This window comes from Buteo buteo, chromosome 10 (assembly GCF_964188355.1).
Source record: "Buteo buteo chromosome 10, bButBut1.hap1.1, whole genome shotgun sequence".
In the NCBI taxonomy this organism is placed as follows: Eukaryota; Metazoa; Chordata; class Aves; order Accipitriformes; family Accipitridae; genus Buteo; species Buteo buteo.
The window spans coordinates 33,042,590-33,070,292 of NC_134180.1; the positions used below are offsets into that span (position 1 = coordinate 33,042,590).

The 27,703-nt window shown below is 48.3% G+C and overlaps 1 protein-coding gene across 3 annotated transcripts in view; it reads left to right on the plus strand.

The window, feature by feature from the left end:
* The first annotated feature begins 14,292 nt into the window (after positions 1 to 14,292).
* Positions 14,293 to 27,703, plus strand: part of RNF220 (ring finger protein 220) — a 237,223-nt gene continuing 223,812 nt past the window's right edge. The window contains exons 1-2 of one of the 3 annotated variants that reach the window (XM_075039294.1): positions 14,293 to 14,381; positions 19,037 to 19,777. In XM_075039294.1, coding sequence (XP_074895395.1) covers positions 19,153 to 19,777 — 625 coding nt within the window. In that variant the 5' untranslated portion in view covers positions 14,293 to 14,381; positions 19,037 to 19,152. Of the gene's footprint in view, positions 14,382 to 19,036; positions 19,778 to 27,703 lie in introns of those variants that run through there. The other 2 variants (XM_075039296.1, XM_075039293.1) reach the window with 2 other exon arrangements.

Sequence of the window (27,703 nt, forward strand, 5' to 3'; positions counted from 1 at the left end):
ATTGACCTGCTCTACCATGAAATCTTTTATGTTCATTATTTGTTTGGACTCAGGCATGATTTTCAGTGCTATGCAAAACTCCTTGGATCCAAAAATCCTCTAAACTGCCCCGTAGAAACTAAATAATTACCTGGCTAGCACTAGCCACTGCTGCTCCAAGTGTCCAGAGGCCAGGTCTTTAGAGTATTTCCTAAATTCCTGGCCAAAGCGGCTCCTTTCACCAAACGTAAGGTCTCGCCTCTCTCTCCAGAAACACGCGTCTCCAAAGGACAGCTGAGTTCACTGAGAGGGAGGTGCGTAAGGGGTTACTCCCTGGTGTAAGGGGCTGAGAGTCAGACCCTTGCTCTCACACACCTTCTGCCTACACTGCTTTAATTTCCCCATCGTCTCCCCTTCTGTTTATTCTATTTTCTGCCTCTTTGTCTTTCCTCTCTAGTGTTTGGAGACCCTCTTTCCTCTTCCAGCCTCTCTCTTCCTCCCATCGTTTCCCCCAGCTCGCTCCTTCCTTCCTTTCTTTCTTCTTTCCTTCCTTCTTAGCTCTCTCCCTGGAGTTTCTATTCTCTTTTCCCTCCTCCCTGTTGTCCACCAGGACTTCCCCTTCTGCCACCGGAGGCACCTAGTCTGCCAGGGGAAGGGAGGAGAAGGACGTGCCATGTCCAGACAAGCCTGAGACACAGACATCCCCCTTGCCTGGGGACCAGCGGCAGCTCCTGCAGCGCCTGCTGTGTGGATTGCCACGTAGGGGTGGGAACACCTAAGGGGACCTGGGAGACAGCACAGGGGGGTCTAAAGGCTGGAGACCTTGGCCTCTGTGCTTGCAAGTGTCCTTTGAAACTCAAGAGAAAGAGCCTGCGAGAGTGAGCAGTGCATCCTCGCCTGGACCTCCTCCCTTGTTACAGACCTGAAGTAGCCGAGCTTTGAAATATCAAAATTGCTTTTCCTCCGAAATATTCTCACTTATGTTGGCTGCCATCAAAAAGCACAGCTGAGGCTCCTGAAATTCATCACACCTGTGACCCACGGTGGAGGTAGAGACAGCTCCTCCAGCTGAAGAGGCCAGTGTAGTGATGTGCTACCTTATCTCTAGTGCCACTGACTTCGGTCTATTTAATTTTCCCTTTGATTTTAATATAGATTTATTGAAAACAACAGTTATCAAAACAAACTGCGCTGGCAAATTGGTGTTCGTCTGTAGCTGTACAAGCACCTATAAAGCTGCCAGCGTATGAAATAAATGGTGCTATATGGGAGGTCAGTTATTGCAATAGAAGTTCCCCAAGGATTTGCACTGGGCAGTTTAATATTTTTCTTATTACCCTCTTTTCTTTTCTACTATTTATGCCTTTCTGTTTAAATTTAAAACATACAGCCATCTGCCAAGACAAGCCTCTCTGATAGAATCATCTCTGGTAAACCTTTTCGTGAGTAGGCTTCCCTCAGAGTACCAGCAAATACTGACGTGTCCTGTTCAAAAGGCAGGCAAATGGGGACGGGGGGGGGGGGCAAGTTTTCTTCCCAAAAAGCTTCGCCACCTAGGCTAGCTCTTTTTTTTCCCATCCTTTTGAAAGGGTTTGTCCTTACCTCATGCTCCTTGAAAAAACCCCACTGTTTAAAACCCTGCTTCTTGCCACATTATTTAACCTCCATTCAAATTCTGTGGCAGTATCCCACCTTACACAAATCGTACCTGGTATCTGTGGGCTCCTCCCTACACATGGTTCTAAAAAAATCAAATCCAATCATAGTCTAAACCCGTTCATCAGAAGAGATAAAAGGGTTTCTCTACCGATCTCCACATCAGGAGAACACAAATCAAATAACATAACTGTCAAATGAGGAGACGAGGTGTTTAAATGCCTATAGAAATAGGAACTCTAATTACGGAAACATCTATAATGTAACTAATATTATTTACATTAGAGCGATGCTAATCCAGACGAGGGTTAATGTCCCTGCTCCTAAAACATTACAGTTTAAATAGACAAGAGACAGTGAGAGGATGGAGGGGAGCATCAGCATGCTCATTCCTGCTCAAAGATGAGGGATGGAGGCAAACTCCTCACGACAGAAGAGGATGAAAGGGAGCCAAAATGTGCAATAATGAAGACGAGTTTAGATGCAGCCAGAGAGAGCAAGTGACTTGCTCAGCCTCGCACAAGCTGCCGGGGGGTGGAAAATGAATAGAAACCGTGGATGCCTTATATGAGTCTCTCACAAAAACATTACTCGTTAGTGGGCAGTGCTTGGATCTCACTGAGTCATGGGCAGTCTTGCACTGTGCTCTGCAAACATCCAGTTCACTGGGAATCAGCTCCTACTGCAACTTTTAAAGCCAGGCTGGCAGGTTTTCAGACCAGGCTGCTCCAGGTGGAACTTCGTCTCCCTGTGAGAGGCACCAGGCATCATCTGGGGGCTCCAGGGAACAAGGCATCTTGCTTTGGTTGACAGAGAAAGGGTCAAGCTGATGGAGAGCAAGCAAAGCTCTCCATCCTCTGGACCTCTGGACTGATTCACTGCTCAGCCTGTCAACATGCAGGCAACTCACCCCATGCTCAGAATTGAACCTCCTGGCCTTAAAGTCTGCTCTCTGGAGGACCTCAGCCAGCTTCCCCAGGCCAAAAGCCTCCTACTCAGAACTCTAAGTCCGTACAAATTGGGGCCAAAACATTAATGCAAGTGCTTTGTCCTTTATCCACTGTGGTCTCCAGCTCTGGCAGCTGTTTCCCAACTTCACAGAGCACCGATGAGAGAACATATTCTCCTTCTCCTCTATCCTCCCCCTTCCCACTCTCTTCTCAGTGCAAAAGCTCGACACTTGCAGCTACCAGTCCTTTAGAGACCACTTGAGGTCCTGCCTGCCTGGCCAAGCTACCCCAATACATCGTGGGGTTGGATGTGTCCTGTTTAGACCATATTCCATTTGATGTGAGTTGCTGAAGTGAAGACAGGAAGAGCAAGTATGACCTTCTATAGACAAAGCTATTGCAATATCAGATATAGCTCTGATCTCTTCTTAAGGGATCTCAAACATTTCTCATCCCCTTCAGAAAACAGCTGTAAAGAATACCAGTCCCACACACCTAAAACGAGATGAAAATCTTCTGCATTTGGAGGGAAAGGATCCACACGATTTGGCTCTGAACCCAGCAGATTTTCCAAGGCTCTAGTAACAGTTCAGCACAAAAGGGGAAGCCAGCAGACGAGAAGCAGAGCATTAACAAGTCTGAATGACACGTGCAGCCAGATTGTCTGCTTCGCTGACAATTGATGCCATCCCTATTACTGGGAAAATATTGTAAGCATGCTTCCATAGCGCTCTGCAGCTTATTGCTACAGATAGCCAGTGTGTCTTGTCATGGCTTATGGCTTTTGTGAGCTGGTGTAAAATGGCTTGCTGTTCCCACGCCTGAGTTTACTGGTGGAGGCAGTCGATGCACAGCCAGAGCGTGCCTCTCCAAGCATCTTGTATGCTTTGGAATTCTGCAAAATAGCAACTGTATTATAAATACTCCTCTGGCACAGCTAAAGAGACAGTCTTCACTAGAGAAGCTCACTGTTAAGTCTCACTGTTGAGGATCAAATACGTGACAGGGGAGAGGGAGTCCCACAAACAAGATCTTCTGAACATGTACAAGGAGCACACAAGGATCTCCGCAGATGCTCCTCTAAATGGGATCATTGGGAAGCCCAAGGCTCAGGTATTTAAGTTAGACAATTTATTCTCACCATCTCAGCAGCACTGGAAGAAGAGCAAGAGGGAAAGCCGGGGGGGCAGCAGCCCCTGGGCAGCAGGAAGGTGCAGGTGAGCACCCCACAGCAGCCTTGGGGCAGGCAGCGGAGGGCTGAAGGAGTGGATCCAGGCAGGCAGGGACCATGGGCGATTGTCTCAAGTAAGGCTCTGCTGCAAAAAACTGTTGAGAAACAGAGTCCTAGAGCAGTCCCCTTGTTTCTGTTGATATTCCCTCTTCACTCTCACTCTCCGTTTCTTTTTCTTTCACTCCTGAAGCATCTCGTAGGGAGAGACAAGCAGTTTGCCTCTTCTGGCAGTGCAGATGTGACACAAGCATGTGGTTTCACATCTTCACGTCCCTCTTACATCCTCCACCTGCAGTCAAAAGTACCCTGTAAGGAAAACAGCTGTGGTGGGTAGGCAGAGCAGGGGTTGGGGGGAAAGGAAGGAACAAGAAGAATCGGAGGCTGAGGCAGAGCATCACTGTGAATCATAGCAATTTCCTCTGATCCTGTTTTATCATTGGGGGTGGGAATGTAAAAGATGCAGAACCTGTGTGAACAAGGTCAAATTAAATCACATTTCCAGGCTGGGGAAATTACTTTTGCCTGCAGCAAGAGAGGTGCACAACACGAATGAAGGAGGGGAGGTTCATGCCACCAGGCATGCTGTATCCAGCTAATGCAAGACAGAGGGAATTTATAATTAGCCCACTGAAATATATCCCTGCAGGATTTCAGTGGAGGGGGGTCACACCAATTGAACATGTAAGAGAAAAACCAACTGAGATCTGATTTCAAATCTATTGCTCCTTATGAAAGACAGCTCATCCTTATCTCAATGGACATGTGTTTCTGTCTAACGACATGACATTACTCAACAGGGTCAACTACCCACACATTCTGAAGACGTAAGAGAGAGACCCTGAACATCTCCAGGACAATTCAAACCTGACCCAGCTTCAAGAACATCAATAGGAAAAAGACCCAGATGCTACTGAAGCTCAAGATTTCCTACAAGAGTGCACAAATTGTCAGGTCTATTTAACATCTCTTGGTCAAACCCTATGACTGTTTCTCACTGGCACAGCCTTAAGGAAGGGAGAACAATGCTATGCATTGATGGACCGATGGAAGGATGAATGGAAAGGAGTTGAGGAAAACTGCAGATGCAATGAGAAGTTCCTCCAACAATCGAGGCAGACATCTGAAGGATTGTGAGATGTGGGGCACTGGGACTGCATGATGGGAGATGGGGCATTGGGACTGGATGGCAGAAAAAGCTAGCTAAAGATAAAGCTGGGCCAAGATAAAGAAATTTTGAGTGTATCAGTTTCTGAACAGGCTCGTGTGTGACAGAAAGCTAGCTTGTTGCACGTATTTGCCTGCTTTAAATAATTTACTGCTAGCGTAATGTGAGCTGGATTAAAGGACAAGAGAGGGGCAAGAAAAAGGAATGGGAAATGCAGGTGAGAAGTAACTTGTGAAAAAGACCGGTAGAAAGAAGACATGTTTATCAGTGGAAGATGGGTAATTTCCCAGGAGGAAAATAGTGAGAACCAGGCACAAAGTCCTGGAAATCAGCAGCAGGAGTCTATCTCAGTATGAAACCAAAAATTTTCCAAAGTCATAAGAAGAGATTGTGAAAATAGTCTCTGAAGCCAGGTTTGGTGACTGAGCTAAGGAAGAGCTGGAGCTCTGGAGCACATCACCCCCTCAGAAAGGGAAGGGAGGATCCCGAGGAGGAGTGAGGCTCGGTTGGGTCTGCAGCAGCACCCTCCCTCCCACGAGCACCCCGACGGGTACGTCGGAGTCTGAAATCTCTGCTGGGGCACCAGATGTGCTGGGGCAGAGCAGAAGGCAGGCTGCTGGGCACTCACGTGCAGCGTGGCAGCAATAGGGACAGGGTCTCCTTGTGCCGTGACTCTGCTCGGGCCACGCTGCTGTGGGACCAGGATAGCGGGCTTCAGTGTGGAAGTCCCTGGCCTGACCCAAACCCCAGGGAAGGACCGATTAGGCAGAAATTCCCACTCCCCTGCCCTGCTGCAGGAGGGGTTTGTTTTGCTGGAGAGGAGGTTTTGCACAGAGTCTTCTGCAAAGGGCAGAGGAGACAGAGATGGTGAAAGACGTTTCACTCCGCTCTTGCCTGAACAGAGGCTGGTTTGTTATTTCAACCTGGATTTTTGCCTCTTCAGATTTAACCTCCAACTCCTATTAAACAGGCAGATCAGTCTAGGGAAAGAAAGTATTTATTTATTTGGTTATTATTATTTTTTCCAGGGAGGAATACCATCTGGTTGGCATGACAACGGTGCTGTGGGCCACCATAAACACTGGATCATTAGCACCAATGCATTGGGCTATTATGTAGGCTTGGCCATCAGCGCGGCTAAGGTGTGTGGGTTTATGGTGCAATCCCATTCGTATCGCAGCATGGGAATTATCACAGCAGTCACAGTAGTGAGCACTACAGCTGATGCTGAGGTCCAGCCTTACGCTGGACTAACTGCGTTGGCATAAAGCGTTTTCCTTTGAAAGAAGGCAGACACAAAGCACAGGCTTGTCTTAAGTCATCTATGGCATGTGAGCTGGCTAATATCTAACGCAGTTCCTGGGCTGAACCACAAACATCATAATACTCAGCACTTTGAACTCCTAAACAACATCCCTCTGTTTTACGTAGTATCATGAGAAAATGCACGTGCATGTCAGGCACCAGTGTATTTTCTCCTAAGAATGGGCAGTTCCTATTACTACAGATGTACAGGGTGCTCAGCACGGCTCTGAATTAGATCCGCAACCTGTGTGTTCTTGGGAAAGAGCAACTTGTCTTTCTTTTTACTGTAAAGCCCCATTTCAGCTTATGTATCTGTAGTAGATATTAATAACAATCATGCTGCACTTGGCTGCTGCAAACTCTGACTGATGAGAGCAACCCTAACTCACACAAGTTTCCAATTGATTTTATCTCATGTTAGGCTCTAACTAATCACACCAGAGAGCTGCCTTAAAAGCTCACTAGATCTGTCCTGCTCAGGTTTGCTTGCCTGACTAAAAGGGAAGGTGGGGGTTGTTTCCAATCTCCCACTGATCTGGGATTCCCTGCTGAACTGGGGATCCCCATGTCTCCGGTAGGTGCAGCCCCGTGTCCCTCCAGACTGCAGTGGTGGTGCTGCCCCTGCACCAGGCTGTGCAGCCTGTTTGGGCCCTGAAAGCAAACCCAGCGTGTTCCCGGAGGTGCAGTCACATCAAAGACCAAGAAATAAGTAAGAAGAGCAAAGTTGTTTTGCTTTGCGTCTTGAGTTGCTCACCCCGTGCACTATACATAGGCCAAAGCAGGAGCCACCGCTCTGAGCTGCTCTCGGACATGGCTCCAGCTTCCCCCGGCTTCCGAGGCACAGTTCAACAGCTTTGCCTTAGTTTTACTTGATCCCATTAATGACAAAAATGACAAACACATATGCTTTGCCTTTATAGCTATTTCACGCTTTGACATGATCCCGGGCAAGTTACCTATGCTGTCAGCGTGATGGATGGTGCACAGAAGGGGGGTTGGACAGGTGTAGCTCTTGTCACAGGGAAATATTTTTCCACACCATTAGCCTGTGGAACTCCTAGCAACAGGATATTGCTCAGAGAGGGATTCAAAAAAGCCCTGAAAAAAAAGAGTGGATGCTTGTACAGAAAACAAGTGTCCAGTGCTGTAACAGCAAATGTTAGAAATAATCAATAGGAAAGGATGTCGCATGCTGCACATGCATAAATTGCACAACTTCGGCTACCAGAGTTTTGGAGAGAACTTTCCTCGGGAGCAGAGTGTCCCAGAAGTGCCTCATTTAGGGCTCTGGACATCTTATCCTAAGCATCTGGGTCGGCCCTCAGCTTTGGAAATGATAATATGGTTGACGTTCACTTGTGAGCAGCACTCCTGAAACGGTTGATATAGTTACTTGTCAGGCATCCACCATACAGTCTGCAACCTCCTTTTTGGAGAATGAATTTTCCAAGTGGAAGGTCATATAAGAAATAGTACCGCAGGACCACGGTTTATAAGGAGCACCTAGTACTCATTTGCAAAATCCTGGGCATGGTCTCCACTCTGCTGTGGAGATTTGGTGATGAGCAAAAACTGAAAAGTATAGGGGCATCTTGCAGCATGTCCTGAGAAGCAGAACCAGGAGGTTCTCCTTGCTCTCCTGTGTTGTTCAGCAGACTTTAGAAAAGATGTAGGTGATGGTGATGATGACAGTGAAAAAGAGACACGCTTATCTGTCAGCCATGGAAAATTTTTCTAGGCTGAAGAAAATTTTCTCACTACTAGTCCTATGAGTCAACAAGTCATTTAAAGGACTGTTTTCTCATTCTGGGAGGACTAGTCACTGAGAGTACGCCAGCTCTAAATTTCAAACTTCTGGCAGATAGTATGATTTCAACCCTGCCTTTGCCAAATTCCTCCTCTGCAACAGAGAGGGGATTGGCAGAGGGCGGTCACAGATGGCTCAGAAGAGGAAGAGTTCCCATATTAGAGCTCTCCTGAGCTACGGGACAACCCTTACACCAACCGCTAGAGTAAAGGCCAGACCAGCTGCTAAGACCAGAATAATGCTCCCAAACTCCTAGGTCAATCAATCTTCATCTCAGATGAAGTATCTTCATCTCAGATGTCCTTCCTAACAGCACCAGAGAGTGAGACGTGGCGAACCGCAGAGGCTTCAGGCTCCTGTCCTCCTGGAGCGTAGCCACCAGCTTATCGACTCTTAAACCAGGGCCACGGCTCTGACAAAACCAGGAGACAAAAACATTTGGAGAGCAGGGACTACCGCCGCTGGCAGCACTTCCCAGCATCTTCTCCCGGGAGGGAAGTGGTCCTTCTCCCAGCTGGGAGGGCAGGGCGGTGGTGGCACGCTGCTGGGACACGCTGGCTGTAGCCAGCAGAGGGCATGGAGATTACACATGCCACCCACACCGCGCTGGAAGCCACAGCCGCCTTGAAACCTCATTGCGATAAAAAACGGGGGGGCTACAATTAATTAATGAATTAATTTGGCATTTTGCCCTCCTCCACCCATACTGCGGATGAAAGGACGCAAGGGATGGCCTGGGTCTGGCGGAGGTGATGGTGACGGTGACTTCAGGACGCGGTCCCACACCTGCAGAATTTCGGCACTTTCTCGGGGTGTCGCTTTTCAGGGGACCCACAGCATCGCGACAGGGCAGTTCCCAACAAATGCAGCGCTCTCCCATGGCATCCCAATGTGCTGCCGGTAGGCGTGCGATACAGTTTTGCTCCATGCTTTCTCTAGTTGCTGCTACAATTTATCGTATTTCTCAATCTTATTGTATAAAATAGCAGCTAGAGGACATAACAATGAGTGAGGGAGTCTCTTGTTTTAAGAATTTGTACGTTGGTATTGTAAGAATGCAGCACGCTTCCAGTCAAGGCACTGTTCGTGGTGGGAATTTACATGTACACTTGACTTTATGTATTATTGGTAATCCTACTGAAATCTGTATGCAAAAAGTTAAGTGTATCTAATCAGCTCTGTAGGTTCAGGATTGTATATATTAATTTAATTTAGACTTCAGTATTTAAACAGCATTTGCAATGAGAAGGTACAGCACTGTGATAGCCCATAACAATCTCAAAATTTGTTTTACTGTTAAATGCAAAAAAAAAAAAAAAAAAAGAAAGAAGTTGAGGTGTCCCCTATTACTCCTAGACATGAGCAATACACACAAAGTTAAATCAGATGTTCAAAGTTATTTTAGGGTCCAAATTATCAGTGTAGAATATATTTCAGTGGAAATTTTTCCTATGGGCCTCTGTGCATATCACAGCTCCATAGTGGTGCAGGAGTCCATGTTTATGGATCCATTTTCAGGATCAAAACCCTCATTAGTAATACAGATTAATGGTAATTACAAATATAAATAACTTGAGTGTATCTTCTCATTTTCCTCTGAAGACATTGCTCACAGAAGCTAGCTAAATGCCAGACTTGCTCCCTGAATCCAAACTGTATTAAGTTCTTGTGTAACGGTGCAGTAACATAAAGTTAAATAAAGCTGCATAATTTTTTTAGAGCCTCAAAACATGGAGCTTGATTCTCAGCTAGCATAAATTGGACACCAGCGCAGGATTCAGATCCTTTTTTCCACACTAAGAAACTGAAAAAGTAAAAAAAAAAAATAATTGCTTTTTGGCTAAGAACAAAAGAAAGAAGTTTAAATCTGAGGGATCATTTTTCACGATGTTGTAAGTACTGAAAATACAGCCTTATAATAAGAGCGCTTTTTAAACCAGAATTCTGTGATTGCGACTGTGAAGCTGGAGCAGAATTGGGCTGTGCCTGTTCACAGGCTGAGTGTTTTCCCCAAGATCCCTGGGAGATAAGGGTTGGTTTTTAATGTGGCTTCCTGAAGTGTGTCAAAACTCTGATGTTATTTAAAACCTGGCTCATCTATACAAACCTACAGAATATTTACCGAAGTCCTCAGCTGGTTGGTCCTGTCTGTGTGGAGCACGCTGCAGGATGAGTGCCTTGGAAATGTCTGCGGTGCCAATGAATTCAGTGTCCCCCCACAAATCAGCAGGACTCGGGTGTTGGGGCGTGTCTGTACACGCAGCCTGTGGGGCAGCTATTTCCAAGGAGGTGTTAGAAACAACTAACCCCCAAAATCACAACTTTGGTTAATCAAGGAGTAACTGCAAGATGTTATTCATGAGCAGAATATATGCAGAGTAATGTTTGCTCACAACTGAGAGAGATTTTTACCTGGAATATCTAAATGCCAGTTTTCACATGAAGCAGAAAAGGAGCTCAGGAATCCGAGACCAACTTACCATCATGCCACGGCTGATCCAAGGAAGAAGGCAGCGCTTGCTGCCTGCCCTGCCAGCCTCCTCGTTCCTGCACACGGCATGCAGGAAAGCAGCAGCGGAGCCGATGCCTCGAAGGGGAAGCATGCTCTTTTTGTTGAGTATCACCAGCCGCTGTATGGCAGAGCTGCTGGTCAGAGCAGGGAGCAGAGCTGCTGATGGGTATGTAAAGAAAGTACACGGAGCTCCTTCACCCAGGTGCTTTCCCTGAGTTGAGGAGCTTGAAATGCCATGTCGTTTTATTTTGAAATTTAAGTGTGAAAATACGAAAGCTCTTTTTTTTTTACTACCATTTCCAAAGATTTTTCCATTCACGAGGCATGCAAGCACTCTGCCTAAGACCTGCCTCTGAAGTGATGTAGAAAGGATGGGTGAGCTTCAGCCCGGCGGAGAAGCAAACCGTTATGGTCTGCACAATGCACCCAGTGAAGGAAGGCCTCGGGCCATGTTTCTTACCGTGCCTGTGGACACTTTTATAGGGGTTGGCGCATTCAGGGATCCAGTGGAATAACAGGGAAAACCAGCCCGTATACTTTAGTGATGAGTCACTGCTTACACAAAAGTTGTTGGATGACATAAGCACACAATCCCTTTTACTCTCACACTCACACATAGGATGTAGCCCAAGTGGTTGATGACGCTGATGGAGGGGACTTCTTTTTTCAGCGTACGTTGTATAACGCGGTCATATTTTGAGAACGCCAGTGCAGAGTTAGATGAGAGCCAAAAAATGCTGCCCATACTCTATTTTTAAGAGCAACCTGAAATTATTTAGAAGCTGAAGAAAAAACCCAAACAGTTCCCTCCTGGCTGCAATAAATAAGTCTCTCAGATGAGTCCCTGGTGTCCTTCACAAGAAACAATGAGACAAGCGTTTCATCTGAGCCCCCATCAAAAACTGGCTCTTCCATTTCCTACGACCGTCAGTTTTTGCTCGGACGATCCGAGGGCTGGCAGGGGAGTCGCCGGCGGCCGAGGTGGAGCGCGTGTGCGGGAGGGTTCGTGCGGAGCTGCGACGTGCATCCAGGAAACATTAAAATAGCAATGTGCGTGCCATGCGTGCGTGCTGCAGTTGGAGAAACACTGGGAGCGTGAAGTCCCTAATTTGCTCGCTGGCTTTGCCGTGGCCGTCCAAGGCGAATTTGGGGATGCTGTTCGAACTGCCCACCCCCGCGCACCCCTGAGCGCCAGGAGACGCAGCGGGGTGCGTGGGGGAAGGCTGCGTGCCCGTGAGCGTCCCGAGGGGTGCCGGCTGCCCCAGGGCTGGGGGGGGGGGGAACGGGGCTGCCCCGGGGGGGCTGCTGCCGCCCGGGGACCCCTGCAGCGTCCCGCTGCCATTTGGGAGGGAGCCGTGCGGTGGGAAATACGACCGGTGGCAGGAACTGAGGGCGGGTGGGTGAGGCCGGTGCGGAGGGGCTGGGGGAGAAGCGGCAACCCTGGGAGGGGAGCAGCCCCCGCCGAGGCCCCGTTTGGGTAACTCCGGGGGGGGGCTGCGCCTGACGGCCGGGCGCCCGGTGCTGGACTGCATTTCCCATACTGCCCGAGTGCCCTAATGTATGCAGTGCTCAGCCTGGCTCCGTGTGCGAGTGTGTGTGTGTGAGTGCGTGTGTGTGTGCGGGCGTGTGTGTGTGTGTGCGTGTGTGTGTGCAGGCAGGAGTCCCTCGGAGAGTGGAGGCTCATTCACTGATGAGAGCCGGCACTGAGAGGCAGCACTGCTCCTTCCCTCGCACCCCCGGCGCCTCCCGCTCTGCTACATGCGAGCCGCGGGCGCGCAGCGGGGCCAGCACGCCCGGGACTCCCCTGCTCCCCGCACGCCGCCAGCTCCGCGCAGCGCCCGCCGGCAGCCGCACCGTGAGTACCGGCCACCGGGGCCGCCCGGCCACACGCAAACTTTGCAGGGCAAGTTTCTCTCTCTTCCAGCCCCCCCGCCTCCCCGTCTCCCCTCCACCCCCCGCCTCCTACCTCCACCCCAACCCCCCGCGCCCTTTTCCCCCCTTCCCCCTTCTCCCTCCCCGGCTCCGGGGAAGCCGGGCAGCTCGGCGGCGGGGAGCCGCGCCGGCCGCGGGGAGGGCCGGGTGGGTGGGGATCGGCATGGTAATGCCGAGGGGGAAAGGCAGATAAAAGGGGCGCCCCCCCCCCCCCCCCGCACCCTCGGCGAGCCCGGAGCTGCCCGGATCCTCCCCCCCCGCCCCCCCGGTGGCTTTCCGGGGGGGGGGACCGGTAGCCACCGGGGGGATCAGGTGCCGGGGACCGCCGCGGCAGCCCGGCTGGGGACGGCGCACGGCGGGGGGGGGTGGGGGGAACGCGGCCGGACCCAGAGACCGGTACAGCTCCCTCGCTCCGAAATAGATTTTTTTTTTAAAAACTCTTTTTTTTCTTTTCCCCTCCCCTTATTTTTTTTGGTGGGGCAAGCCGGGGAGTTATTTCCTCGCTTCCCTCCGCTGCGCCCAGGACCTCGCTCTCTCCACGGTCGCTGTGGGCAGCGACAATTTCATTTCCCAGCGGCTGCGAAACAAAAACTTTTTTTCAAAGGAAATAAGCAGATCCACGCACCCACCCACCCAGGGTTGGTTTTGGTTTGGTTTTTTTCTTTCTCTTTTTTTTTTTTTTTCTCCCAAATACACAAACTAAGGCTTTTATTTTGCAATAAAAGTATCTGCAAAAAAACCCCGCCAGGGTTTCCGTGCGCTCAAGAAACACTGAAAAGGCAGTAATTTGATTTCCTCCGAAGCTTTCATTTTTGCAGTCGTGCAGTCCCCGTGTGAACTTTAGTTTTAAGCCGTACCAAAAATGCGCGATCCCCGCTCGAAGACCGAATTCTTTTTTTTTAAACGCACGTTGTTAAGTCGCCACTTAGCTTAATTTTGGCCGAGGCTGAAGTTTGTCCAACATCCTCGCCCCTCCTCGGGTCCTTCATCCCTAAAAGATTGCCGCCCCTGCCCCCGACTGCTTTCAGGTAGGAACCAAACGCCTGGATCTCACATGCGGTGTTGTTCTGGGTTTGTTATTGCAGATAAAACAAAGGTAGAGAGGCGGTTTAAATTGTCAGCGTTATTCAACGAATGAGCTAAAATTACTCCACATGTGCATTGCGTAGCTGGGAAAGCCAGAAGAGGTGAAAGGAATTATCCCTGTTTTCGCTTTAGGTCCTTTAGAAAACTTTCTGGATCATCCAGCGATGCGATCGAGAAATCGCAGGATTTTCTTTCTTTTACCCAACAACCCCAGCTCTAGACCAGGGAAGTCTGTAAATAGGTTGGAAGCGTGGAAAATAATTCTTCACCTTCAGATCTAAATACATAAAAACCATCTGGTTGACCACAATGAAATCATTAGGAACTGTCTACTTAAAGAGTTGTATTGAATGCTTATCCTTCCACACAGGAAATGTGTATGGTAAGTGATTGTTGCAATAAATCCAAACAACTCTGGTCATCTTCGCGTTTGATGATCTTTGTGACTTGGGGGTTTGAGGAGGAGGAAAAAGTGGTGGGGGGGGGGGGGGGGGGAAGCCGACCAAACGGGCTGTACGGACCGGCCCGGCGGAGCCCCCTCCCGCCGCCCTCCCCGGGCGGGAACAATTCCCGAGGAGGCAGGAGAGGAGCAGCCCCGGCCGCGTCCCGCTCGCCGCTTCCCGGCGGGGCGTGCGGGACCGGGCGGGACCGGGGGCCGAGCCGGGCCGGGCCGAGCCGTGCCCGCAGCCCCGGCCCCGCCAAACACCTGTTTAATTTGCCGGCGGGGAGAGCGGAGCGGCGGGGCTTTGGCGGCGTCGGTAGGCTCCAGCCCGGGGCTCGCCCCCTTCTTCTTTCATTTTATTTGGGTTTATTGAACACCCCCTCTCCCCCCTCCGCTCCCCCGGGCGGGGGAGAAAAAAACCGGGAGCGGGAGGTAAAGGGGGCGGCCGGCGGGTGCCAGCCCGCTCGGTTCGCCGCGCCGAGGCGGGCGCTGCCGGAGGGGGCCGGGGCCGGTGCCCGGGGGCCGGTGCCCGGGGGCCGGTGCCCGGGGGCCGGTGCCCGGGGCCGGGGCGCGTCCGCCGCCCGCCCGCCCTGCCCGGTGGAGCGGGGCTTTCCCCGGGGCGACGCCGCCCGCGATTTTCGTTCGGATTTCGCCAAGTTGGGAGCGGGGCCGGGGGGCGCGGGCCGGGGGCGAAGCGGCCGGCAAAGCCCTCGGTAGGTTGTGGGGTTGGGTTTTGGTTTTTTCTTTCTTCTTTCCCTCTTTTTTTTTTTTCCTCTTGCCGAAGCCCCGGCGCTTCCTCTCTCCTGTAGCCCGCCGCCGCGGGGAGCACCCTCTCCGCCCGGGGGCTTTTATTTTTTCCGCCTTTTTTTCTGAAGAAAATAATAATTTTTTATTTTTTTTTTTTTGAAGAAGAAGTTTGCAGCAAAACAAAAGCGGGCGCGCAGTGCGGGGCCAAGGGGCAGAGGCCGGGCTGCCCTGCCCGGCGGAGCCGACCGGGCACCGGCACCGGGGCTGCTCGCTCCGGCTGTCCCCGCCGGCGGCTCCTCCGCTCCCCGCTCTCCTATTATTTTTTTTTTTTTTTTTTTCTTTTCCCCTTAAACAGGTTTTCACAGCAGCTGCCCGGGTGTGCGGCTGCAGTTGGCATATTTCACGCGTTGGAAAAAAAATTAACTGTTTTTCCTTTGTATCTTAATCCAGTGATGAGAGCTCTCCTTTGTTGGCTTTCGAGCTTGCATTTGTTTTATTTATTATAAGGAAATCCAGTTTGGTTCAAATATATAATCCATTTGAGCACTTAAATCCCCAAACAGCTGGCATTATTTTGTTTTATAATCTTTGGCTTTTCTGCGCAGAGCATATTTCTAAATTCCTACTTGACATTTATGGGGAAAAAACTTTTTAATGTAAATGGATATTGTGATTTTTTTCTGGGTCTTTCCTAATTTACATGCATCATCAATTTTCCTGGATTTCCTATTGTTTTAATCTTTTTTTTTTCCTCTTAGCTTGTTAATTAATTTTTTTCCCCAAGAAAACTTTGTTTCTGGAGGGAGAAAAATGTTAATTTGCCCCATTATTTTAATCTCTGGCATTTGGAAATGGTTGAGAGACCACAAAAATGCAACCTGTTGTAGAAACCAGAGTGGTGTGTTTTATTTATTTTAATCGATAGCAGAGAGGTGATTTAGTAATAGGAACTCTGAGTAACATTTTACTAAAAGACTTGCAGATCTGGTGGCTGCATATGGGGTGTGCATGTGCTTGCATATGTGCGTGTTTCTTTGCAGGCTGATTAGCAAGTGGGTTTTACGCTTATAACCAGTGGTCACTGCTGTTTTCTCCACTTGCTGGGTGTTTGTGTGATGCCTGCTAAATCCAGCTCTGTCATGGCTTCTCCTACTTTTATCAGACTTTCCTCTTAACTAATTCAGCACAGTGCTACAACCTTCGTAAGGAGAGGAACCAAAACTGAGCCAGAGATAACTGATTACAACTTGTTCCTTGGTGAGAGATTTTTTTTTTATGGTTCAGAGCTAAAGGCTGTTGATTCAATTTATCTTGGTTGTGGTGTGTTTAGCCTCGTTATTAGAAACATACACGTTTACACAGGTAATTTGTGTACACCTTAAACAGGGTAGCTCTCAAAACCAGTAACTGTGCATATAGGTAGCTATGAAAAAAATAATAATAAAAAAATTGGAGTTTGTTTTCAGTCTGTCCGTCTAACCTTCATACTTGGTAGACAGTTTATGTAGCTTCCTAGATTGATCTCCACCCCCCCCTTCCCTCTACTCCGTGTTTAGTTAATTCAACAAAGACTTTTTGCAATCTGTTTGGAGTTTGTCTGATGCCGTGGAAAAGTAGCTGCTGATTTATTTGGTTGCTTTTCGATTTCTGTCTCTAGCCCGTCTTTTCTCCTCCTTTCAGCGGGGATGTCAGCTGTTATTACTTCCTATTGATCCCTTTGCAAAGTGAGAAGTGAACTAAAATTAATGTCAATTCCACTGCTCGGATCAATAGCTGGAGTTATTTTAATCTGGATTTGCGCGAGGTGCTAAATTAAAAAAAATCAGCATAGAGGCAGAAAAGTAGCAGTTCCTCACTCCACCTGTGCCCACTGCCTTCCCGGCACCCAAATGTTCCCTCCAGCTGATTACCCTGCAATCCATATTTTTTTAATTAAGAAGGTCAGTTAGTTTTCTTATTTTGGGGTTCTCTATTTAAACCTATGACATTTTGACATTGGGAGTGTATTAACGATAGATTTTCATAATGACTGGTCCGCCGCAGTCTAATCTGTCCGTCTTGCTGGGGGTGGGGAGGTGCTGGGCGAGAAGGGAGCAAGAGAGAACGAAAAAGGAAGTGGGAGCTGAAAAAAAATTAAATTTGGCTGGCTGAGATATTGTAATGTGTTGATTTATTCCCGGTGTAATGAAGTTTGCAAACGAATAAACGGCCGTAGTGATTCACGGTATCCTACAGGAGTGTCAAGTGTTGCAGCCAGATTACTAATTTATGAAATACATTTAACGTAATGGGGTGATAGCACAAGTAAAAATAGAAGAGGAGGCAGGGGTGGTTGCTTTTTTTTCCCCTGGAAATCCATGTTTTCCCGTGACTGCTCAGTTTCACTTCCATGTTAATGATTGTTTATTTCGGAGAGCGGTGGCTCATTTGCATACATCTCTTCAGCTATATAATCATGCGTGTGTATATATATATATATTTACACGGTTGCATAAGCCCCCAGCAACTCCAAATTTGCTAGTGGCTGCAGTTTCCTGACCTCCAGTTTTCGATCAGCCTTGCGTGAAGTGGCGGAGCGAGTGTACCCAGGACTGCAGCGCTGACCAGGATGCCCTTGGCATCCCTCGCTCTCCCTCTCCCTCTCGCTCTCCGTGGCGAGAACTCGACGGGAAAGTTATTTAAAATTTGGAAGAGAGCAAATCCGTTAATGCGAGATACATAATCTGGTAATTTAGCAATGATGTCTGTAAGGATGGGTGCCAAATGAGGAAGCAGAGAGATGATGTCCACTCATCTTCACAATTAATACCAGTCGGCGGAGCGGCTGGGTACAGGATGGGAGAGAGGAAATGTTATCACTGAACTGCATTAAAGCCACAGACTGGATTTCATACACTTTGTTAACCTAGGCTCCCTCATTCATGGAGTACAAAAGGCACTCCATTAGGGAGACACTCTTTCACTAAGTTTTATTTGAGATGTTTGACCCTCTGGATTTAAGAGGCACAATTTGTAACAGCTTTTTATTATTATATGATTTTTCTGGCCCTTTGAGCTCCAGCGGCTAGTATATTGTTTCAAAGTTATAGTCCTTGTATTTTAAGCTGGGTTGTGGGGCCTGAATGGCAGGCGGCGGAAGCTTAAAAGAAAAGACACGAGATTGATTGGGGGAGAAAATAACAACACAAAAAGCCGGAGTGAACTGAGGGAGATACAGAAAGCAGCATTTTCCCTTCTTTCACCCCGGGAGGGGGTTGTGGCTGGCTGGGTGGCTGCAGCCAACCTAGGAGGCTCCGCAAGATGCGAGGCAGAAATTTTGTTAACATTTTCCTCTAAATGTTAATGGCACATCCAGGGCAGTTTACAAATCTACTTAAGAGTGAGTGCATTAGGAACTAAAATTACTGATCCATTCTCTCTTGTCCCCGACCCGAAAGGCAGACGCTTGCAGAGATCAGATGGCAGAAGCACCCATTATGATTTTAAATATCGTCAGAGACGCCAGGCATTTTACTGGGGAAGTCTCTTCCCCTTTGGCTAACAGGGACCGTGCGTGTGTGTACGCACGGGTGTTTGTGTATTACACACAAGCACCCATACGCAGTCACATCCCTACATTCCAACAGTGTGTATATGTACACGATGGTATCAAGTGCTGTGTGTGCAAGTACTTACCTACCCATATATATACTGTGAGAGTGAAAGAAAATACTTGTCTGTTGTGTGTGTCTTAGGCGTCGTGTACAGTGTAACCGTGTACGCTGGCTTATTTGGGTAACTATGTACAACAGATATTTTTATGTTGGTTCCACATGTGCACACCCCCAAGCAAATCGTGGTGTGTGTATGTGTGGGCTTTCTTAAGTTTACTGCAATTACGTGTACGTGCCTCTTTTGCCATATAAAATTCCAACCATAATTTGGAGTTACTATCTTAATTTTAGACCGAACCTTGTTTATTAGTCGGTTATTAAATCTGCATGTTATTATGTTTGGTTTGCCTTCCATTCATCTGCACTGGCTGATACCCTTTAACATGGAGGGCCAGAGCTGATTCCACTAGTGTGTGAAGTTGTCTATTGATTTTCTTGAATGAGAACAGTGGTGCGTCTCCGGCCAGTGGGTTGTAACGCATGTGGCCACCCTGCTGCTGGAGCGTCCCAGAGAGAGGAGCGCAGAAACCTAACTGGTTGTGTTTTTCTTTTCTTTTCTGTTTCCTTCCAGCGTTCGGAGGGTGATGATGCTCCAGTAATTTTCCCCGCTCCATTCCCAGGCATCGCTTTGCTTTCCTTCCGGGGAAGATCGTTCCGCTTGTGATCCTGCTGAGGAAAGAGACTCCGATGGACTTACACCGGGCAGCGTTCAAGATGGAGAACTCACCCTATCTCCCCAACCCGCTGGCTTCCCCAGCACTGATGGTTCTCGCCTCCACCGCCGAAGCCAGCCGTGATGCTTCCATTCCCTGCCAGCAGCCAAGGCCTTTTGGGGTCCCCGTGTCAGCAGATAAGGACGTGCATATTCCCTTTACCAATGGCTCATACACTTTTGCCTCCATGTATCACCGGCAAGGCGGGGTGCCGGGAGCGTTTGCAAACCGTGACTTTCCTCCATCCTTGCTTCACCTCCACCCCCAGTTCGCACCCCCCAACCTGGACTGCACCCCAATCAGTATGTTGAACCACAGCGGCGTTGGGGCTTTCCGCCCCTTTGCATCTACTGAAGACCGGGAGAGCTACCAGTCGGCCTTTACGCCGGCCAAGCGCCTGAAAAACTGCCATGACACTGACTCGCCCCATCTGCGCTTCTCGGACGCTGATGGGAAGGAGTACGAGTTTGGCACGCAGCTCCCCTCCAGCTCCCCCGGCTCCATCAAAGTTGATGATACGGGCAAGAAGATCTTTGCCGTTTCTGGCCTCATTTCTGACCGGGAGACCTCATCCAGTCCCGAAGACCGAAGTGACAGATGTAAGTACCTCCGTTGACTTGTTGGCTCTTCTTTAGTTGCGCCTCGTTGAGATAGTCAACAGGTGATTGTCCCGCAGCGCTGTGGTTCTTGCTGAAGGCAGAGGAAAACCAGCCTTTCCTGCCTGCCAAGCTCAGCCACGCAGTATTGCCTTGTCTGTTCTAAGTGGATGTTTTAAGGTGAGGTGCTCTTGAAGGAAACTCGTCTTCCAGCACACAGCTGGAGAGGCAGTGTTGACCATGCAGAAAGCTGTCCGTGCCCCAGTGCGAGGCTAGAGATGCTGGTACATATATGCGTGTAAACAGGGATGCAACTGGAGTGTGTAGCCAGAAACTTTCCTAGAGCTTGCAGCAAACACGTACCCCCTGCTTCTTCGGGTATTTCTTTCTGACCTTTTCTTCATGCACACCGTTCTTATAGCAAATGCATCACCTTCAGGATTTGTGCCTCAGGTTAGGACAAAAGTGCCTTTTCTTCTGGTTAACTTAAGAATATTTCTGGCCACCGAGCTCCCTCTTCGAGACATAAACCCGAATCCGTTCTTACAGTTCAATCAGCTGTTGCACCATGTGCTTTCTCTGAGCGTTTCCCCCCTCTGGTGCCGGCTGAAAGGTGATGTGCCCTTTAGCAGATCGCTGGTTGGACTGAAGGAAACCAGTCCGCATGTTCGTGACTGTAACTCCCTCTGCCCCGTCACCTTGTCCCTTGTGGTGTTGCCCCCTCAGAGGGGCAGAGCTTTCCTCCGGGAAGGGCAGGCTTCCAGCTTTGCTGAGCTAGGAGGTGACCCACGATGGGGAGTGGTCTGGGGACAGCAGAGCGTGGTACCCTGAAGAAGAGCGCTAACTTAGGGTTAGAGTTTTCCTGTAAACCCAGACGTGTAGACCGAGGAGCGAGTGGTTTGCTTTTTACACGGCCTCCTTTGTTCTGTTGAACTTTCTTCCTAGAAAACAATTTTATTGTTGTTGTTGTTATTATTATTACTATATTTTTTTTCAACCAAAACCTGCTGCACCGCTCCTTCCTCTCCCTTTCAGATGTGATATTTCTTCTCCCCTTTATGATGCCGAGGAGAGTAATAGAGACATTGTGGCTCTCTCTCCCCTGTCGGCGCTGCTTCCTCAGGCTGTCTGCTTGAATTAGGCACTGTGCTAACTTACCGGCGCTAAAAGGCATCTGCCTAAACCCAGCGTACCTTTTCAATAAAAGTCATCATAAAATCAACCTGCCTTGTAAATCCATCGCTCTTTGGTTTTGAAATATGCTGCAAGTGTGTCTTTTATGTCGGTGTTTGCGAGGGTAGGACGATACCCACTGAAGGCAGAAGCCGGGTATTGCTTGCACTACGAATGTGATCTCTTATCTGTCTCCCCCCTCTCCTTCTGATCCACCCCCGGCCGTGCTACTTCTTGTGCTGTAAGCTCCTTTCATTGTTCAGCATCTCCTCTCCCTTCTTTTGGGTCCGTAGGGGAAGCGGCTGTAGGTGGGAGCGTGTATGGATGTGTATGTGTGTGAGCCGGTAATATAATTATCCCGGGGGGGAGGCAGGTGAGATGGCAAGGCTTAGAGACATCTTTGTCGATGCTCTTTCCCTTATCGATATAACCTGGCTGTGGAAATGAAGCTTGCTCAAAAGAATACTCCGGGAGATAGCGGCAGAGGAGCGGGTCCGCTAGCTAAGCGAATTTAGAGTGCATCAGCTGCTATGGATCTTGCTAGCAAAATCCTGTCAGATACCCCATTTAAAGAAGTAAATCTGTTAAATGAATTAGACCACATGGAGCGCAGCTGCGGACAGACAGACGCATCCATATCCACATCCACCGCCGCGTGTTGCCTTTGCCAACAGCGTGTGTGGAATGTGGGTCCTCTCCTTCCTGGGAGCAGAACGGGGCTTTGCACAGGCGCGTGCGAGAGGCAGGCACGGTGACACCCGGCTCCCCGCGCCGCCAGCGCTGCGGCAGGGGACTTGCTGGGGAAAGGAAGCAGAGTAAAAACTTTGCAGGCAGCTTGGAAAACTTGGGCAGAAGTGGAAGGTGTTTTGTGGTGTTGTTTTTCTTACCCGTATTGTTAAATTTCTTTAAGAAGCTTTGCTGCACGGTAGAGCCAAGCAAATGCAACATCTCTGATATTTCATCGGCATTAAAATTCTTCTGTAACTACCAGGACAGTTTACACTAAATATGTCTGTTGGCTCTGTATCATATTCCCATCACATATAGATACTGCACCATGGAAACTTCGCTCCATTAACACAGCTAGTTTATTTGGTGTGTGCATACGCACGTATGGGTGTGTTTGCTGGAGGCCGAGAGAGCGAGCGGCAGAGCTTTTTAGAGGATCCTAATGATCTTTGATGTTGACCATTAGGAAAGAAAAACTTCCGCAACGAGGAATTCGAGAGATCACAGTTTGCAGATATAATCGTGATCCTGGTTTGCACTGACATTTGCATACGTGTATTTGGAGTTTCTATATACATGCATACTTTGAGGGGGTTGTTGTCTCTTATTATTGGTCCCTGAGAAGTTTTGTGGATTCCTTGTGTAATTGTTATGTATAACCCTTTGTAAAAACTGCCTATTTGTGCTCCTGATGGAGAATCTGTTGCAGGTAGGTGGCTGTAGATTCTAGGCAAAAATTGTAATAAGGCTTTTCTACAACAGCGAGCAAATATTGTAAAATTTACTGAGATCAGCAACACCTTTACGTGTCTAATGGGTGCTTTTCAGATTTGCAGAGCTCAATCCTTTAGTTGTATTTTTCAGATTCCTGAAAGGGTTTGTGTTACACGGAAGGTGAATTACTGTGGTTGCACTGCATATTCTTCTGTACCACTGCACAAGAACCTTTTTTGAATAGCTCATTAAAATGTTTGTTTTGCCCCATAGCTTAAATCGTGATTTTCTAAGAAATGCGCCTTTTTTTTTCCTTTAAAAAAAAAAGGAGTTCAATGCACTGTGTTTTAATTTTCCTGAAAAATAGGCTTACGCTTGAGATACTTTGCAGCAAAATGAGAATCCAAAGTCAGGCATTTTCATCTCCAGGAGTGTTTGGAAGTTGCTCTATTTAGTCCTATGCATCATGGGAGCAAAGTCTCATCCTCGCTTTCACCAGTGGAGGAAATTCGCAGAATTCATTAAAATTATTTGGGTTATGTGCTGATGTAACCCAGATTAGCACCTGGCCACGTAAGATATGTATCTGTGCAGTAGAGGTTGCTGAGTCTTTTGGGTGAACCTTTCCTTACTTTTAAAGCAGGGTGTTGCTTGCCAGCGGTACCTGTACCTGTGCATCCCACAAAGGGAGAGCATCTCCTCTGGGCTGCATCTGGGTGGGATTGTGCTCCTTGTTATTCGGCAAATTGGGCTGAGATGTCTACATTTGGCCAAATTGTCTCTTGCTGTAAAATGCAGGTACTCAGGACATCCGGAGCGATGGAGCGTACGGGGAGCGCGTAGAACAGTGGAACCTTTCCAGGGAGAAGCAGACGTAACATGTATTGGATGGGCCCGTTCGCCTAGGTGCTTACTGAGAAAAATAATGCCATTTGTTAGAGTTTAGGGGCTTCTTGTAAAGCATGTGTTAAAGACACTGGGAGACATATTTTATGGGTTTCCTTTAAAAAGCGTACAATAGTTGAGATTCCTAGAAGGAGTGGAAATAAATGGCATGTTCCTTTCTGCAAAAAAGATCTATAGCCCTGTTTTAAAATCAGAAAAAAAAAAAGATCCCTGGCTTTATTCTTTGCTTATAATAAAATCTGTCCCAGTGGCCTTCTGTACCGAGTCACCACGGCATCACTTTCCCACCAAGTGACAGGCAGAGGTCCATGCCGAAGCCAGGATCTCTTGGCAAAGAGCCGGACCTTGTCAGAGTGGACACCTCTGCCGTCGCTGCGAGGCTGCCCATACCCCCAGCCTCTCTGGGACCACGGAAGATGGTTCCTGTTGCTGCTTGGTCTTCATCACGTGGAGCACAGCCTGATGTGTCAAGGTGACCTTCTGCATCCTGGCCACTGGCTCTCCTAGCCTCAGTGTCCCGGCTACTGCTGGTGCCTCTCGCCCAGCTCCTGGTGTGCCCTGGGGATTAGGGATGGAGTTGGTGAGCACGCTCGCAATCCTCGCTCATCTCTTGGGACTGGTGGGTCAAGTGGGGATGGTTTTATTAACGTTATTTTGATTATTATTTTTCATAATCACATTTAACCTTGGTTATCTGGACACAGCTGGTTTGTCCTGCAACCAGTTTCTCCCTGCAAGAGAGGTTGTGTGCCATGTTAGTGAGCTCTTTGTTCCACTTTAGGGTTTTAAAGAACATCTCTAGCATGGAGTTAGTTTTCCTTTTGAAACAACCGGTTTGTTATTGATCAAATGTAAATTGCACTTCAGGTGATGAACATTAGGGCTATGATGACCACAGCTTGAATTCCTGAATAACGTAGTGCTTTAGAGACAGTCCTCGGTCTGATTTCCACAGTCACCCACCCGGTCAGACGTGTGTGTTGGGCTTTGTGTTTATGGGCTGGGACCTATGTAGAGAGCTCTGTGTGTACATATGTACGCGTGCTGGGGGGAAGAAGGTTTATCTTCTTATATTCTGTGGCAGAACAATGGGTTGGAGGAGGAACGCACACATGCACGCATCCATCGCTCACCACTCTTCCTGCTGGGATGCACCGCTTCCAACGCTGGTAAAATTTGGGGTCTAACGTGAAGTGATGCTTTGTTGCTAATAATAATCAGCCGTGACCACGGGAAATTGCAAGCTTAACATTGCTTATGAAATAATGAAATAAATCAGGTGGAACGTTTGCTTTCCGTTGTGCAGTGCCCTGCGTGATGTAGGAGGAGTGAAGGAGCAACAGTGGATTTTCTGAAGGGGTGGGCGGACAGAGGGACAGTAGCAGCGATGAAGGCCACGCGTCCATCCCTGTCATGCCACCGAAAACGCGCCGTCCTCGTGGAGCTAGGTGTGCTGCACGGAGGGAGGTCTCGGAGTATGCAGCAATCGCCTCCTTTTTCTGCTTTTCTGGCAACAACCTTCCCGCTCCCTCTGCAAACTGTTGCCGAGACTCTTTTCCACGCCGTTCGGCTTAATTGTCTTGTCGGGATAAAGAAATGTTTGAACAGTTAAAGTGGGGAAGGGTTGGATGGGAGCAGCCCCTGCCGGCTGCGGGGCCATCTGGCCTGCCTTGGATCTGCCGGTCTCCAGTTTATATTTCTCTTTCTGTTATTTGGGGCTATCTGGCGCACTCGGAATACCTAATCACCATGGTGAGAGGAGGGACGGGGCTGCCTCCCCCGCCGCCCCCTCCGGCCTCCCCTTCCCATCAATTGTCATGCAGAGCCCGGCCGGGCGGCTGTTCTGCTCGCAGCCCTCATTTGCTGTCCTCGCCGGGCTCTCGGCAGAAGGATGGCTTTTAATTGATCGTTTGAGGGGGAGGGCTGGGGCTGTTTTCTCCTCCAAAATGTTTCCCCGCGCAGCCGCTGCCATCCGGCCAGCTTCCATGTCGTCTCAGCCATGCCAGCCATGCCTCGTCCCCTTTCTCTTCCTTTTTGGACTCCCCGGGAGTTGGTGACAGGGCTCATAGCCGCCGTCCTCGGAGCACCGAGCAACACCTCAATGTCCTATTTATCCGTCTCCCGCTGGAGAGATGGGCATGGGCACAGTAAATATTTATTGTTCCTTTCTTGCCCCGTGCGTCTGAATGCTGACGTGAGGGTATTTATCGTACAATTGCAGGGCAAACTCCCCGTCTTGCTCGGTATTTCCCACCAAAACCACGGCCCCCAAACCACTGGCCAAACCTTGCTTTTCGAGAAGGATTTAATCACGTTAAATCTTCAGCCCCGTCGATCAGACTCGACTGCTGTCACAAAATTGTGGCAGGGGAAGCGAAGGCAGACTTGGTGGCTGCCGTGCCGGGTTGGGGATGGGGAATGCCTACCTTGGGCATGGCTCGGAGTCGCCGTTTCCCGATCCCTAATGCGGATATAGCGATACCCCCCTCACGGCGGCGTGTGCCGCTTTGATATCTTCTGACAGAAGACACTAGGCAAGGGCAAAGTATTAGTATTATTAATATAGTACAGTTAGTAGAATATTATGAACTATTATAAATCATTACTGCTAAACTACAGTTATTAAAGGAAATGACCAAAGTGCACTTTGTGAGCCAGGATCTCTGACAGTTAAAACACTGTTTTATTATTTTACTTGCTAACTTGCAAAATTCAGGAGTTAGTAACAGTTTCCTGGTTGATCGGTGGCGATTGCGTAAGAAATTGGGAGAAGCACAGGGGTGCGCATTTCAGGAGGGAGAGAATAAGCATTAGTGCTTTTTTTTTTTTTTCCCCCTTCTATTTCTGTGATAATTTGAAGGTCTTGAAGGAAGGAGACATACTCAGGCATGGGCCTCATCCTGCTCTGTAGGAGTGGAAGTGTTCAAGGCAACAAAGTCTAAGAGTTTCTGGAATTCCCTCTTGGAAAAAATAAAAGTGAAGGTGTTTGTGAATTGTTGCTGGTTGTTATTTGTTTGATATCATTTAGACAAGTCCCATTAAATGCTAGCAGCAGATTCATCTTTCCCTCTTTGTTTGCCTTCCAAGGAGCAGAAAACAGACATAATTATATTTTACGTGAGACTGTAAGATTTCCTCTCATCTCTTTTTTTTTTTCTGGCTAATATCTGCAGCTATAAAATAAATTCCATTTGTGCGTACATGGTGTTAGACTGAGGTAAATAACTGTCATCTAAAATCTGTCTAACCTTAATCTGCATCAGGAGCACTATAGAGAACGGTACCCATTTGTATAATATTAAGCTTTATTTTTATTATGGATTTCTAATGCAAATTCATAGTGGGGGCAAAGTTGTTTTCTTTTAATACCATATTCCAAGAAAAGCAGCCATTGAAAGCAAATTGTGACGATTTTTATCCCGCGGTTCGTGTCACTGGTGGTCTTCGATCACGTCAGTTTGCTTGATAGCCTATGAATTTTTCACCTCACTTCTTCAGGATGGAATAGCAGATTTGGGGACTTCTGAGGACATTTTTCAGCTATGCAAAGCAATTGAATTTCTTTGGGAATAATGGATTTCTATTTGGAAATTTAATGTGGGATCGGATTCCTATACAGCATCCTCTGAAAAAGGGCATGTGTATTTTTTTTTTAGATCTACACATGTAATCTGTATGTGTGTCTTTCTCCCCTTTTATGCAACCTTGCTGTTTGCTTGCATGGCTCTGCTGGCCTGAGCGATCCCTGTGTATATAAACTCGCAGGTTACAGACATTCGGGGCAAATTCATCACCCTGAATTCAGTTTTCCTTACGTCTTAGCGCTGAAGTATTTTCCTGTTGCTGCTAGGGTACTGGATATTTGTTGGCCAGTCCTTCTCTGGGACCCAGTCCTCAAGTCGTTGAAAGCTCTGGCTGAACAAGTACTGTGGGATTTGGTACTATCTGTGTCTGTCCTCTCCTTCTTTGTCTTGTCTTTTGAAAACATGGATGGTGATTGTGATAAGCTGGGTGTTCTTCTTTAGCCACCACTTTCTCCTCTCCTTCAACCATTTGCTGGCATCTTGAATTGCAGCAGTACCCTGAGCAACAGAAGAGAGGGAAAAGCAATGTTGGGAAGGAGCGAGGCAGAGAGAGATTTATTGTCTTAAACGCAGATAACATGGGGAGGGAGTCCTGGTGACAGTGAAACTGCTCATTGAGTTCAGGTGTGGGACACTTCCATCGTATTTTTCCTCACTTGGGACATTGTTTCTAATCAGTATTGTTTTAAAACCTTCCTTTTTTGGTAACTCGAGGCTGAGATCTGCTTTCTCACTGAATTGCAGAGCAAGAATGTGTTTTGTAGTTTTTCTTGTGAATACCGGGCTGTTCTGCAGTGGGAAAAGGAAAGCACTAAGTGTCTCT